General features: G+C 40.1%; 1 protein-coding gene across 7 annotated transcripts in view; it reads right to left on the reverse strand.

The window, feature by feature from the left end:
• Nucleotides 1–1,615: 1,615 nt before the first annotated feature.
• The window catches only part of LOC118268685 (uncharacterized), a 79,716-nt gene continuing 67,821 nt past the window's right edge, over nucleotides 1,616–13,510 (reverse strand). For 4 of the 7 annotated variants that reach the window (XM_035583271.2, XM_035583268.2, XM_035583269.2 and 1 more), the window contains exons 2-5: nucleotides 10,587–10,914; nucleotides 6,699–7,001; nucleotides 6,296–6,415; nucleotides 1,616–6,148 (exon numbers count right to left, since the gene is read on the reverse strand). In XM_035583271.2, coding sequence (XP_035439164.2) covers nucleotides 1,937–6,148; nucleotides 6,296–6,415; nucleotides 6,699–7,001; nucleotides 10,587–10,829 — 4,878 coding nt within the window. In that variant the 5' untranslated portion in view covers nucleotides 10,830–10,914 and the 3' untranslated portion in view covers nucleotides 1,616–1,936. Of the gene's footprint in view, nucleotides 6,149–6,295; nucleotides 6,416–6,698; nucleotides 7,002–10,586; nucleotides 12,793–13,510 lie in introns of those variants that run through there. The other 3 variants (XM_035583266.2, XM_035583272.2, XM_035583270.2) reach the window with 2 other exon arrangements.

The raw sequence follows: 13,510 nt of genomic DNA on the forward strand, positions 1-13,510 counted from the left end.
GAAGAACACCTCAGTGTTACAAGCTATAACAATCAAAACACCCAACTACAACAAGTAACATCCAATTTTATTTTGATTTATTTTAAAATACGTTGTATATCTTTAAATTATTACTTTAAGTAACAATTAAATATCAAATCTATTAGTATGGAAGTAAATAATAAGTTTGTGCGTGTAACCAATTAGTGTGCTTCAGTGATCACTTTGTTTTATATTAAATAAAAAAAAAATGTCTTTATTGATGAACTATAGCATAAACACTTAAAATCGTAGTCAGAGACGTCAATTTAATAAATAGACTTTTATCAATCATTTGTCTAGTAACTCCTTATTGCAGGGAAGCTTCAATGAATCTGGTATCACCAAAATCGCAGTCGGTGATACCACTTCATAAAAGATAAATATTTTTATTAAATCTCTTAAATACTTTTTATAAATAAAATTCTTTTAAATTTTATTATCTTGCAATCTAGCCCGATAAAGTCAAAAAATTATAATTTGCTACAGGAAGTGTTATATAAATAAATATCTCTTAAAATTTCTACTAAATATGGATTGCCAACTCATTTTTGAATGCGTGGCCAGGACCGCGAAAGCTTAAATTTTCATGCGCTTTTAAGTATTTACTTGTACCATAATAATATTATTGATTAGTTTTAAAGGGGTATGTATAACAGACGACAAGGGCTTTTTGTATTAATATTGATTTTTACTTTGCAAACTTGATTAGCCATCCCGAAAACTTGATAAAAAATTAAAGCTTTTATATTTTATACACTACTGCCATCTATCAGTTTATGTATAATTTACCTTTCTAGAATACCTCGTTTGAAGTTTTGAAATTTAGGTATAGATGGCGACGTAAGTAACTTAAGTCAGTGACTAGTAATGATAATTTTTTTTAACACGTATTTCGGGTTTTCGGTCTATTTGTAACGAATTAAGTAATAAATTCTAAGTATCTGAATTGCATATACTACCAATATATCAAAACGAAACCTTTCGTTCAAAACTATGACATTAACATAACTTGGAACCATCGAGCTGGTACTATGCAGTTGGAAGGTGCGGCATATCCTCATATTCTTTTTTTGTTTTTTTTTTTTAACAATTTGATAAGCGTGTTTTGATCATATGTTGTATGGTTTTCCTTTTTTGACCGACTTCCCAAAAAGGAGGATCTTAATTCGGCCTGTTTTTAACATTTCACGTTTTGCGATTACAAAATAAGATTACAATTTTGCTCTCTGTCAAATTATTATCAATGTAATAGGTGAAAATTAGGTCCAAGTAACTACAAGCGCAAAATACTGCTACCAGTCACATTCCTGAGGGTCGTTCCACTATCATTAGCGACTGAAAAAGTAGGTTGTATCTACTTACTATTATTTACTTATAGGTTTTATGGGCACTGTGTTAGGGTGTAAAATATATATTATTTTTATTTATTATTTAGATTTCTTATACAAAGATTGTCATCTCTTTAAGTGATGATGTCATTATTTGTGAACGGCTGGTGCTGCTGGCTGGAGTGGTCATATAATTCCTACTTATATGAAGTCGGTAAAAAGGTGTTGTGTTGCAAATACTGCAACGTAATAAAACTCAGAAACACTTAATTGGAAATAATTTATTCATCTTACTATGTTGATGTCAATATTTACGAGTATATTAGAAAATACCGTCTACTTTAAGGCACTTTATAGAAATAGATAAAAACTTACAAATTATAATTCTGCAAAGTTTATAAAATATTTTCCCACATGAGATCAGTCAAGCCTTAATACAATAAACTATTTTATAATCTGCTTTATTAATTAACATTATTAATACATAGGTACATACAATTACTAACGTCCCACATGGGTTGGATCTAAATACAAAGGTTGTAATAGTTACACTATTGAGTATAGTTTGCAATTAACCCAAGTTATTGCTATGAGCGGGGTTTGAACCTAGACATATAAAAATCACAATCGGGGCAATACATCGCCGGTGGGTTAATAGCCTTCTTACGACACAAGTTGCACACTGTCTTCTGCTGTGGCTGCGCGTCGCCGGCCGAGTAGGGCGGGCTGCCGGCCATCTGGGGCGGTACGGGCGAGTCCGTGCCGCCCTTCGTGCCCGGCTCGAACGACACAGATTTCTTCTGTATCTGTTTGGGAGGTGGCATGTGCTGATACGGGTTGTACCCGTTCTGAGCGTACTGGTACTGGGCCACTTGCTCGCCGTTTACATTACTATCTACATTCACGTTTTGGCTGTACATGGAGCGCTGGTGCTGAGTGTTGGCGTAATGCCTCGTCTCCTGGACTCGCTGCTGGCCAGACTGGTTATCTACGTAATAGTTGTTAGACATTTTTTGTGGGAATGCGTTATAATTTTCCACAGGGACATCGCCGTGCGGCGGCGGCACCCTTTGGTACGGTGACTGGGTGTAATGGTTTGTACTGTTCGCCTGTGGGTATCGACTAGAATATTCGGAGCTTGCGTAACTTGTCGGTGGGTTGTGGTAGCTCTGGTAAGCCGGTGAATTGGTGGGCACGCTTTGATAAGGCGAATGGTTGGTGTTTGGCATGTTGTGGCCGTACTGCCGGTTCGTGGTGTAGTTGTTGCTGGGAATGGTCGAGGGACAGGATGTTTGAGGGACTCTGTGGTAGTACGCGTTGTTGATGGCTTGGTTCATGGGGTGCAGCTGAGAGGCGGGGTGGCCCGCGGGGGTTGCAGTTGTGGTTCTCTGCAGGTTGACGGGGTGCTTAGACATGTAAGCGGGGTTGTGCGTCGGCGTCAGTCTGTTGGCAGGAGTTTGGCTAAAGTTCGGTGGGCTAGCATTGCTGTGATTGGGGTAAACTGACGGCGGCTGGTTGTACGGTATTGGGCTGGTGGTATTCTGTTGCGTGTTATTTGGCAGTGTTTGGTAAATCTGATTACTATTTACTGCGTTCTGATTTTGAGCAGTTTGTACTGGCGAGTTCGTACCGTAAACACTATTATTCTTTTGTGCATTGTACTGCTGTTGTAAACGATTCGGCGGCATTTGATACGCTGGATAATTGTTTTGTAATCTGACGTACTCCGCGTGTGAGTTCTCGTTGGGAACGAACGAGTTTTGAGATAACGACGATATCGTCGAGCGAGATGATTGACTGTCAAAGGAGTCTTGTCGTTGTAGGGACGGTTTTTCCGACTGAAGAGGCATAGTGGTCAACTCAGGCTTGTTCATGGCAGATTTTAAAACTCGCTCTAATATAGGGTTCGGTATATAACTGTCATCTTCTTGGTCTTCAGCTGTAGACACTAAGATAACTTGGTCACAGAAAGATACAGATTTCTTCTTGGGTTTAGATCGGTCGCCGTACGTATTGTTAGCAGATTTCGAGTCACATTGTTCCTCTTCTATTTGTTTAGGATCAATAGATGACGCTGAAGCTCTCCGATTGAGCCCGGCGTTAGACTGATCTGAGCAATTTATTACATCTCTATTTCCGCTCATGCCGAAACCTATATGCGCTCTATCTGCGTCTTGTGAAGAATTTTGAGTGTTGTTTTCAAACCTTGAAGCAATATTTCTTACGTTGTTACTGGTTTCATAGAGATTATGGGATTCTACAGAATTCGACAGTTGTCCTTCTAAAGAACCAGACCTCTTCAACTTGAAAGACGCTTGCTTCGCTTGCAGTTCCTTCAACAGGGATGGGTGGACGTTTAGCTTTTCAACCTGACCAATTTGTGGAGCACACTGCTCATTTCGCAAGATTTGATTTCTTTTCTCTTGCAAGCTTGCCAATAAAGAACCCTTCGCCACTTCCAGATCATTTGACATTTCATTAATAGTCTGAATCTTTTCAAGTTCATCATGGAGTGGCGTTAAATCAATGGGCGGCGGAGGAGGGGGAAACTCCTCACTAGGTTGACGTGAATGGTTGACGGAGTTCATGGGACTCGGATATGGAGGAAGTTCGAACATAGTCGGAGATCTCCGCGACGGCATTGGCATTGCGCAGTCCACCACGTCCACGCCATTATCAAAGGTGTGCGTCAGATTTTGAATCGTATTGTGCGATGGCATCATGGGCTGCATTGTTTCTCTTTTCACCGGACTTTGTTCTTGGTGGATCATAGCCTTCGTCACAACTGTGTGGAAATTTTGCGCTGGTGACGTATCTAACCTATCGTAATGACTGTTGGACTTGTCGTCATATGGATGTAGGAACGGGAGCGAATGTGGTTCATCTCCATATTGTTCCGAGAATCCACCATCTTCCTCAATTTCTGTTGGATATGCACCTTTTCCATGTTCTGAATAAGTGTACTTAGACCCTGTGAGTTGGGAAGTCGTCCGAAGTGGCGGTGGAGGTGGAACTTTTGCTGCCGTCAGCATCTTACCTGCACTGCCGTGGAAGCTCTTTCTCATAAGTTTACTCCTTTCGAGATTAGGGTTAGTGCCGCTCGCTACTGAATATTCTAAGTGCCCTTCAGATAAATAGCCACTTAGGTTGGTTTTATCCTCTGTCGTCCTACCAACTTCTGTATCGTCGACGGATGAGACACGCTTCTCTTTGTTAGCTGCCTCGTTGTTACCGTCAGCACCTTCGGTCAAATCAGGCATCGATCGATTTTTCCTTCGTATCAAGCCGCCCATCAAAAGCTTTCTTCGAATTTTATGTTGTTTCTTGTTGGCCTTTTTGTCTTCAGGGGTTTCCTCTTTTTTCTCTGTGGCCTTAACCACAGGAACTTCTTTACGAGCACGACTTCGGTCTTCACTTCTAGATCGCTTCTCTCTTACTTTGTCATCGTCTCTAGATTTGTGCCTCGGAGGACGCTCCCGTGTCACTGTATCGATATCATCATCAATACATTTAGGTGATTTTTTAGAAGAACCCTTCTTTTTGGGTAATGTGGCATATATTTCAATAGTCATTGGCGACGCCTCAAGGCCGCCCTTAGTATTTCTGATAGGGGCAGCCTGAGGAATTTCTGTAACTCTAGTCATTCCCGCCATTCGTCTTTGGAGACTACGTGCCCGCATTACGCATGTATTATGTTTCATACGTGCAAAGGTCACCATGTGACGATTGTTGTAAGGTGCATCCATTGCCGCGCGAGCTTTAGATGCAGCAGCGTCACAAAGTACTAGCGCTGTTTCATAATCAGCAGAGTCTTCTGCATTGCGAGACTTTTCTAGCAGCCTGTCGGCTTCCAAGCAAAGCGCTTCACATTCACCTCGTGTTGTTATTTCTGGTATTTGAGCAAGTTGCAAGTTGTGGCGTAGGCCTTGTTGCAGAGGTAGGCTGTCAGTTGAAGACAGAGAATATGAGTCGTATCCAGCATCACAAGAGCCTCCACTTGATAGTTCGCCTTTACGCGTAGGACTGCCTGGAACGCTGCCCGCTCCTCGACCTCTAGGATACATGTATGGGCTCTCTGCAGTCGACGAGGAAGCGGATGATGCACTATTGCGATCGCCACTCCAGTTACCAGAGTCTCGTCGTGCTCGTGGCCTCTCCTGGCTATCTGATCCAGAGCCAGTGCTCAAACTTCGATTGAGTTGTGCACGGCGATTGGCTTGAACTTCTAACATGTTCTCAACGGCTTTTCTACTGACATAATCACTTTCATTGTCTGGGCCTGGAGTGACAGCTCGTCGAGCGAATCCCGTCGCTGGCCGCTCTGGAGCCGGCGTGACTGCTCGGCGAGGTTCTGGCGCCGGGAATGGAACTACATCTTTTGGAGCATGACGAGTGTCACACGGCGTTCCATCAACCGCAGCGTACAACAGGAGGAGCGGCTGGAATCGTCCTCTTTGACATTTTTCTACGACGTGTGACCACTCCGGACCTATTTCTTTGACATCCGCATCATCGAAGTATATCCATAGGCGGAGTTTACTATGGAAGAAGAAGGTGGAGTAGTGTTTGCCGTAGTAGGTGACGAGGCCGACGAGGCGGTGCGTGGCGCGCGCGGCCCAGGCCCGATCCACGCATGCATGGAAGGCGTCCGTAGGCCGCAGCTCGGTGCCCAGCGCGCTGTACACCGCCGCCACGTGCTCCGCCGACGGTCTTTCGGAATCCCAGACCATGCCGATTGACACCACTTCTGGACGATTCATTAGCGTTCTGCAGATCTGAATTTTCGCTCCGCAGGCATTCTAGAAAAAGAAGAAATTCAGTGTTATTTTTGTATAACATCATTCTAAATTAAGTACTGTACCTACATTTAATGTTCCACTATTCCATAAATAAATTTTAGATTAAGAGTTCAAAGTTACTAATAAATGTATTAAGTGAATACTCACCGGACAGTCTCTAATGTCGCCCATTCCTCCTGCTTTCCTTAGCAGCAGTCCAAAGCTGTCTCCGTGTTCACCCAGCGCAGCTTGAGCTGTTAGAGCCGTAGCTGACACATAGTGGACCATCTGAAAGGATGTCAAATCATTCATTATTCATGATCAAATCATTATTAATTTTGGAATTGAATAGACGAAAACGTATCAACATAAACAGCCCATAAATGCCTGCTGCTGCGTAAAGTTTCCTCTTACTCGAAGACGGTTTTAGTGTTAGTCACCAGGTGGGCTGACGATTTCAAACCTAATAAGAAATTGTAAGCCCAAGTTTCCTGACGATATTTTCCTTCATTACAGTATTTGGAATTTTAGCGTTTGTAGTTACTTAAAGGTTTCAGGGTAAAAAACTCACCTGTGTAAATGGCAAGGGTTCGGACGTAGCTTGGCAGGCGCTGCATACAGACTGTTCGACTAGCATCATGGCGAACTTTCGGTGGGGTACACAGTGCGGGGCTCGGCAGGCATCGTCGTCTCTCCGGTCTCCGGAGCCGGCAGCCACGTGGGCGTGGACTCGGAGGAGTAGGTGTTCGAAGCACTCGCTGGCGTCGGCCATGCAGCCAAGTTGGAAGCGAGCACCACCGCCACCCAACGCACGGCGGAGGCCGTCCGCGGCTGGGGCGCGCTCCGCTGACCATTGCAGCTGAGTGAACAATTCCTGTTGACAAACAAAAATAAGACTTAGTTTGGCTATATTAACTTTAAATTAATGTCCTTTGCATACAATGTAGGCAACAAAAATATTGAAAAGGTCAAGATCAAGTACATAAATAAGCGAGTATAAGTACCTATGTGAGTAACATTTATAGATCTGGCAATGAACCTTGAAATAAAATGTCAAACTAAACCGAAAATACTTGACATAATTTCCTTTCGCAATAAGTTTAAATTTGTATATTGATTCGGCAAAAGTTTCTCGAAAAACACGGGGCCACTACAGGCTACGCGTAAAAGAAAGTTGTGGGCAACGGGCCGCTAAATAAATTTTGTGTTTTAAGATCCATACGATAAGATTGAATATTGAAGTAGTAGAATTAATTCGAGACTGGAACAGAACCAGTATGGCACGAATACGAGTTAAGGTATAGGTCACAAACATGGCGTGACCCGGCCGAGGTGATTTGACGTAGGTACCTACAGACGTAGATATATATCTTGTTTTTATGATTTCGTAACCGTTAGAATATCAAAGCTATTAATATTAAAGTTAAGTTAGTTTGATTATCAATGTCATATGGAAAACATCTCGAATACAGCTCAGTCGTGATTCGGGAGTTAAGTTAACTACGTATAACAATCTAATTGATGTATCTTAGTAAGTATGTAGTCCCATAATGACTTATCAACATGATTGTGTGTAGAACTGAAGATCCATTAGGTACATATTAAACTACCTTTGTTTTGAAATGAACTTCATAATAAATATCAGTAATTTATTAAAAGTTCAAGATGAGTTGCTCAAATCGCGTATTTCCCGGCGCACAGCGGACGCAGCTTGCGCATGCGCATGGGCCTTCCGTTACACGGCTCTATAAACATGGCGATGTTGCCGACGTTTAATTTAAACAACCTAAATACTGTGATCGTGTTTATCTTTGTAATCCACAATAGAGCTTGTTGCTATGAATAGCAAAGATGAGATGCTATCACTTTAATTATACGCTTTTTTTGTACGTAAAGTGTCAAAAACGTTGTATTTACAGGTACGTAAGAGTAACGCCCGAATACTGAAACGCTACTCAAATATAAGTTGTACTTAAATCTCTTGCTATCTCTATCATTTACAAAGAATTTGTAGGGACATTTGAGAGCGTCTTAAAATTGAGTGCCGTTTGAGTATTTGACCATAAGAGCCTTTCGCCTAAGGAGCAGGACCGCAACATCAAAATCCTAGACCCTGTTTAGACAGACAAACCTGTTTGCCGGTCAACGGCTTTGCAACGAAAAAACCTTATGCAAAAACTTATTCCTTGCACAGGAAACTTGCGTACGATAAGAGAAACAGAAACGGGCCTGCTAATTGATTGCTGATTACGATAACTGATAAAACACACAACTTTTGTTAGAACTTATTCGCTACAATTTGTATTATTAACAATGAACCGAAGTTACAATCTTTCCAGTTTAGTTGCGAGATGTTTTATGTAACTTTTTACGTTGGTAGTTGGTACTCAACGCTGTTAACTAGCGGTTAATTGATGGTTCAATGTTGGTTACTAAATGAGACGTGAAACATTTAAAATAGAACTAGACTTTTTGCTGCACGTTTTAAGACATATTATTCAGCTTGCAAAAATCCTGATTGACAGTATTCTAATCTTATCAAGTACCAATTTAATATTTTAAAAGACACAAATATAATTTCGGCGTTTACATGTTCAGAAACGTTCACAACATATAAATAAGGACCGGTCTTGGCCGACTGCGTCCATAATATTACAGTAAGATAAATAAACGTCTGAAGTGCAAGAGATCGCAATAACGATCATCTGTACACGGCTTTAAAGGACATTCTAGCTGCATACAAACGCACTGATTACTTATAAACTTATATATCCTTTAATTTAAAAGCTTGTGTTTAAACAAAGTGTAATTTTTAATGATCAAACCCGGAACTAATGCATCATAAATGTGACATTAGTGGCACAACAGCGGCGGGTGAGAACGCGGCTAGAGTACGAGCTGCAGCCTTTGTTACGTGAGAATGATGCGGTGAACCCTGCACACTAGTGCACACTGACCCTGCTTCTTGTGGCTCACGCTGCAGCTCCCCACTATAATGTATCAATACGAAGCGAGAAAACTAGGAAATTTGTGCCATATATGTGTGTAAAAGAGCGTGTGATTCCTCTTTTTTTATTTCGGCGCATCTTGACACGGAAAATGAATGCAGAAAGAGGTAAAATGTGTACATTTGTGTTCACTTTTGTATCTTTTAGTGTGATTTAATATACATAAATAGTATTCTACGAAATGAGTCACTTTTTAAAAAACCCTATTAAAAATCGTCATACTTGTGACTCAAATTGGTGAGCCAGTTTAAACGCTGTTATCTAACTTGTTAAAAGCATTTGAACAAATGTCTTTTTCACGAAACTTGACATAACCGATTCTTTACTTGACTATAAAGTTAAAGTTAAAGCATATAATATATTTTATATATAATTCCAAGTTGAATTGGATACTGTGGATACCAAATAAGTTAATTTCCTGAACACAAAGCTGCTATAAAACCGAGTTTGATCTATCGCTTGAATATTAATCTGAAGTGAGCGTAAAGTATGCGCGTGTTTGAAATATGAATTATAAAGTATTAAGGAATAAGTTTCAATATAATGTTGGCATATGTCACGAAGAGACAATACTCAATTCAAGACGCGCGTTACGCCGGAGGACGGCGACGGTGGCCCATACATACTTAAGTGGGCATTTTATGTATTCCCGAGACAAATTGCCTTTGGAGGCATCGACACAATAGCTTTAGGAGGGTCAGCGACGAGTAACGCATCGACAACTTATTCTTCTTCAGTATATTAAGTACCTGTATTGTACTTGGAGGTAGGCAATATGCATATTTTACTAGTTTCCTAGACACCAACAAAGGTTTAAATAAATCTTCATTACGATTGAAAGGGCTCATGAAAATGACTGAAGGTTCTCACACTCTGCAATGTATGTCAGACGTCTCATCTATCAATTTACATGATCTTTAGACTTTACGTTAATATTAATTGGTCGAAATACAGAAAAACTATTAAGATAAATCGAACTTGTAAAGCGTTCCCATTCGATCTGCAATTCAATTTGTTCGAATAATTTGATTGCATATTTAAATAGGACTTTATATTAATATTCATGAGACATGTAGCTCCCAGTAACACCACGGGTCGTGCTTTAATAAATAATTACATGTGCAATTAGCAATCAATGAGGTAACGACACGATTACATTTGTAAAACTAAATCGTTGATGTCTTTTGTACGCTGCAAAACGTCATGGTAACCTTTCGATTTGTGATTGAAATAAGCTACCGATTGTAAATGAGATTGTTGTTGTAGGTAGGTAGTATTTACAATTCTACAGTCATTGGATATGCATCGAATACAAATATGCAGGAAATTTACAAAAATATGTTACCTACATTAGTGAAGATTGTTGTGGAATTTATGTTTAACGAATTTTACTGAATATTGTATAAAATTCTGTAAAGGTCACAAATATGGTTTTTGCAAGTGCAACTTACTCTAAACAGCGATATAGTGGTTTGGCTGAGCGGTGTTTCGGGGGGCTCACGCCTCGCTGCCGACGAGGGTCGCGAGCGCGGGAGTGTGTTGTTCCTCACCCCGGCTAGCGAGCCTGTCAGCAGCATGTCCTTCGGCGGCAGCAGCTCCCGGTCTCTGAGACCCTCGATCTTCTGCTTCTGTATAGCCGTACCACTCTTGCCGCCATCGCTCGACTCCTTACGTTTATACCGAAACTTGATCATCGTTCCACTGTAGTCCGCATCGCTCACTCGAACCACACAATTAACTCAACGAATTCAGTTCCTCATTTGGATTCAATCTCCATACCTATCGCAAACACAATGGTCGCAAACTAAATATACATTTGTCTTCGTGTCCACAAACAACTCTGTACGGCAATAAGTACGCGACACACGTACGATTGGGAAACTTTTCATTTGAATTCAGCGCCGCACGTGAAATAGGCACGCTGAGATATGCCTATATATCCACTGTAGCAACAACACTACTTCACTATTGTAATAAAACTAGTGAGCAATTGCTCCGGTAGGAAACCTTAAGTTTTCGGCGCGAAACCGTCACATGTCTTAGAGCAACAGGTGTCCACACTACAACACGCAACTGTCGCGACGAACATACAATACACTGAGTTAATATTCACACAAAGTCACAGAAACAAGTTGTTACTGATTACGTTGAACGGCAAGCTATTTAGTAGATGAGTTACAATATCGTAAACGAGTGAGGTACACACAAACGCTCGACTCTACGAAGGCTTTCGTGCAGACTGAGTTGAGACAAGCGGCGGAGGTGTGCGGGGGCGAGACCCGCGCCTTTACCTTCCCGGTACCTATGTTTTTTCTAATCTATTGTTAACGTAACTCACGTGGGCCCCGCTTTGTCTCTTTCTCTCTCATACAATTCTCTATAAGTCCGTCTCAACGTTTTACGACGACGCGCGAAGCTTTGTTTATATTTCTATGGCGATAAGCTCTAAGTACACGATGTTATAAAGTTTTAAGAAATATAGCATTTAGAGTAAACATGTGCGGCGCAGATGAATTTAGATATTGTTTTCCTAGAATATTAAAATTCTAGGGTGCTGTTCTGATACCAAACGTGGTATAAAATAAATATGTATAGTCATAGCCAGCACAAACTAACCCATTTTTATAAAAAAATACTTATATAAACAGATACTTCATAGTATTTCTTAACATACGCATTCATATGCGTTTGTAGCCACTCAAAACTTTACATTGTTCCATCCAAAAATCGTAATGATTCATACCTCAAAAATGCTAAGGGCGTTAGATCCTATTGATAAAAGACCCTTGACTCAAATTAATGGGAAGAAATAAACATAATTTTTGTATTAGATGTTCTAGTTCATTATAGCGAAGATGAGAAGGGTGTATGCGTAATATGAATGAACTTTCACGAGCATGAGTCAGTTTGGAACTATGTCGGAGTTGTAAAATGTGGTCAGTTTCCTTGAGAGACGGGTGGTCGATACTTAAGCAGGGCACTAACATAACCCATTAAAATACTTGGTCAATTATTGCACTAGTAAGATAAGAAGATATTTTTAACTCCTTAATGTCTTAAATGGAAGTTTTAATATTTATTGATAGGCAAAGAAAAATCTTTATACATAAAAATCAGTTGCTGTTCGTTAGTCTCGGTATAGCTAAAGAACGGCTGGACCGATTCGGCAAATTTTGATCTTGAAGTATTTGTGGAGGGTGCGTAAATATGTTTGAGACGGTACGAAATTTGCTGGGCCAGCTAGTCTATAATGTAACTAAGAATAAGAACAATATGCAAGATAAAAAATGACTGAATGTAAATGTCCTCCTTTGTACAGATTTCTTCATCAAAGCGTCTATCTAAACTAAAATATGTTAATTTATTTGCTTCTTAATAACTTGCACATCCGAAACCGCTGATTCATTCACGTTACGTATTGTTAAAACAACGAATACTATAAAAGTTCAAAGCTTCGACTTCTCAGAAGTGAGTTAAGGTCGCCTCATAAGGAAAACCGAAAAACGGCGCCCACGCAAGCGAATTTGGCCGTATTCTAGATTTACCATTAGTGGCGTGTGAATTAGTTGAACTTTAGTATAGAAATAGTGACATTTATAAACGTTGCTAATATTATAACTACATTCGTATGCTTTATTCGTGTAGATTGAGGAATACTAATCATGGTTAGCTCATTTTTTAACGTTGAACTGTATTATTGTGCATTACATCATGTCAAAATATAACCAGTCTTAGAATACATTATGAATGGAAAATTTTAGGTTCTAATGTAGATTTCTTATAGCAGTTTTACCAAATTACGTTGTAAGAACTAATTCTAGAGCATTATGAGAAGTTTATGAGATCTAATAATGCAATAATTTACATGAAAGCTTTCTTACAGAAATCTCGGCAAAACAAAAAGACGGTGAATAGGAAAAGTGTATATTTAATAACAAATGTGGCTTCAATAAGTCGGTGTTCGTGAACCGTGAGAGGTTCTCACATGTGAGCTAGCGATCCAGTTACAACTACCCGCGCTCGTGTAGCACACTGTGAGAAAATATCGCCTTTTTATCAAATCAATTATCTACTTCCCGCTTAATTAAGATCCGAGATTTGCGAAACCATCTTCTTTTATAAAACATCTAAATGATAAATGATATTTATTTCTGCTAGTTGGTTACAAGATAACACTTTTACACGTCAATCTTTGAAATAACTAGATGAGGCCGGCATTTCCTATCCGACTACTCTGAGTCTCTTTTAAAGTCCAGACATTCAAATAAAGGTCTCTTTTAGTCATTGTTGTGATGTGAAGATTTTGGTCAAAACACTTCAATCTTATTGCAGTTTCCTAAACAGTTTCTTTGTTCTAGTAATCTCAGCGTGACTG

Source organism: Spodoptera frugiperda, chromosome 29 (genome assembly GCF_023101765.2).
Source record: "Spodoptera frugiperda isolate SF20-4 chromosome 29, AGI-APGP_CSIRO_Sfru_2.0, whole genome shotgun sequence".
Classification (NCBI taxonomy): Eukaryota; Metazoa; Arthropoda; class Insecta; order Lepidoptera; family Noctuidae; genus Spodoptera; species Spodoptera frugiperda.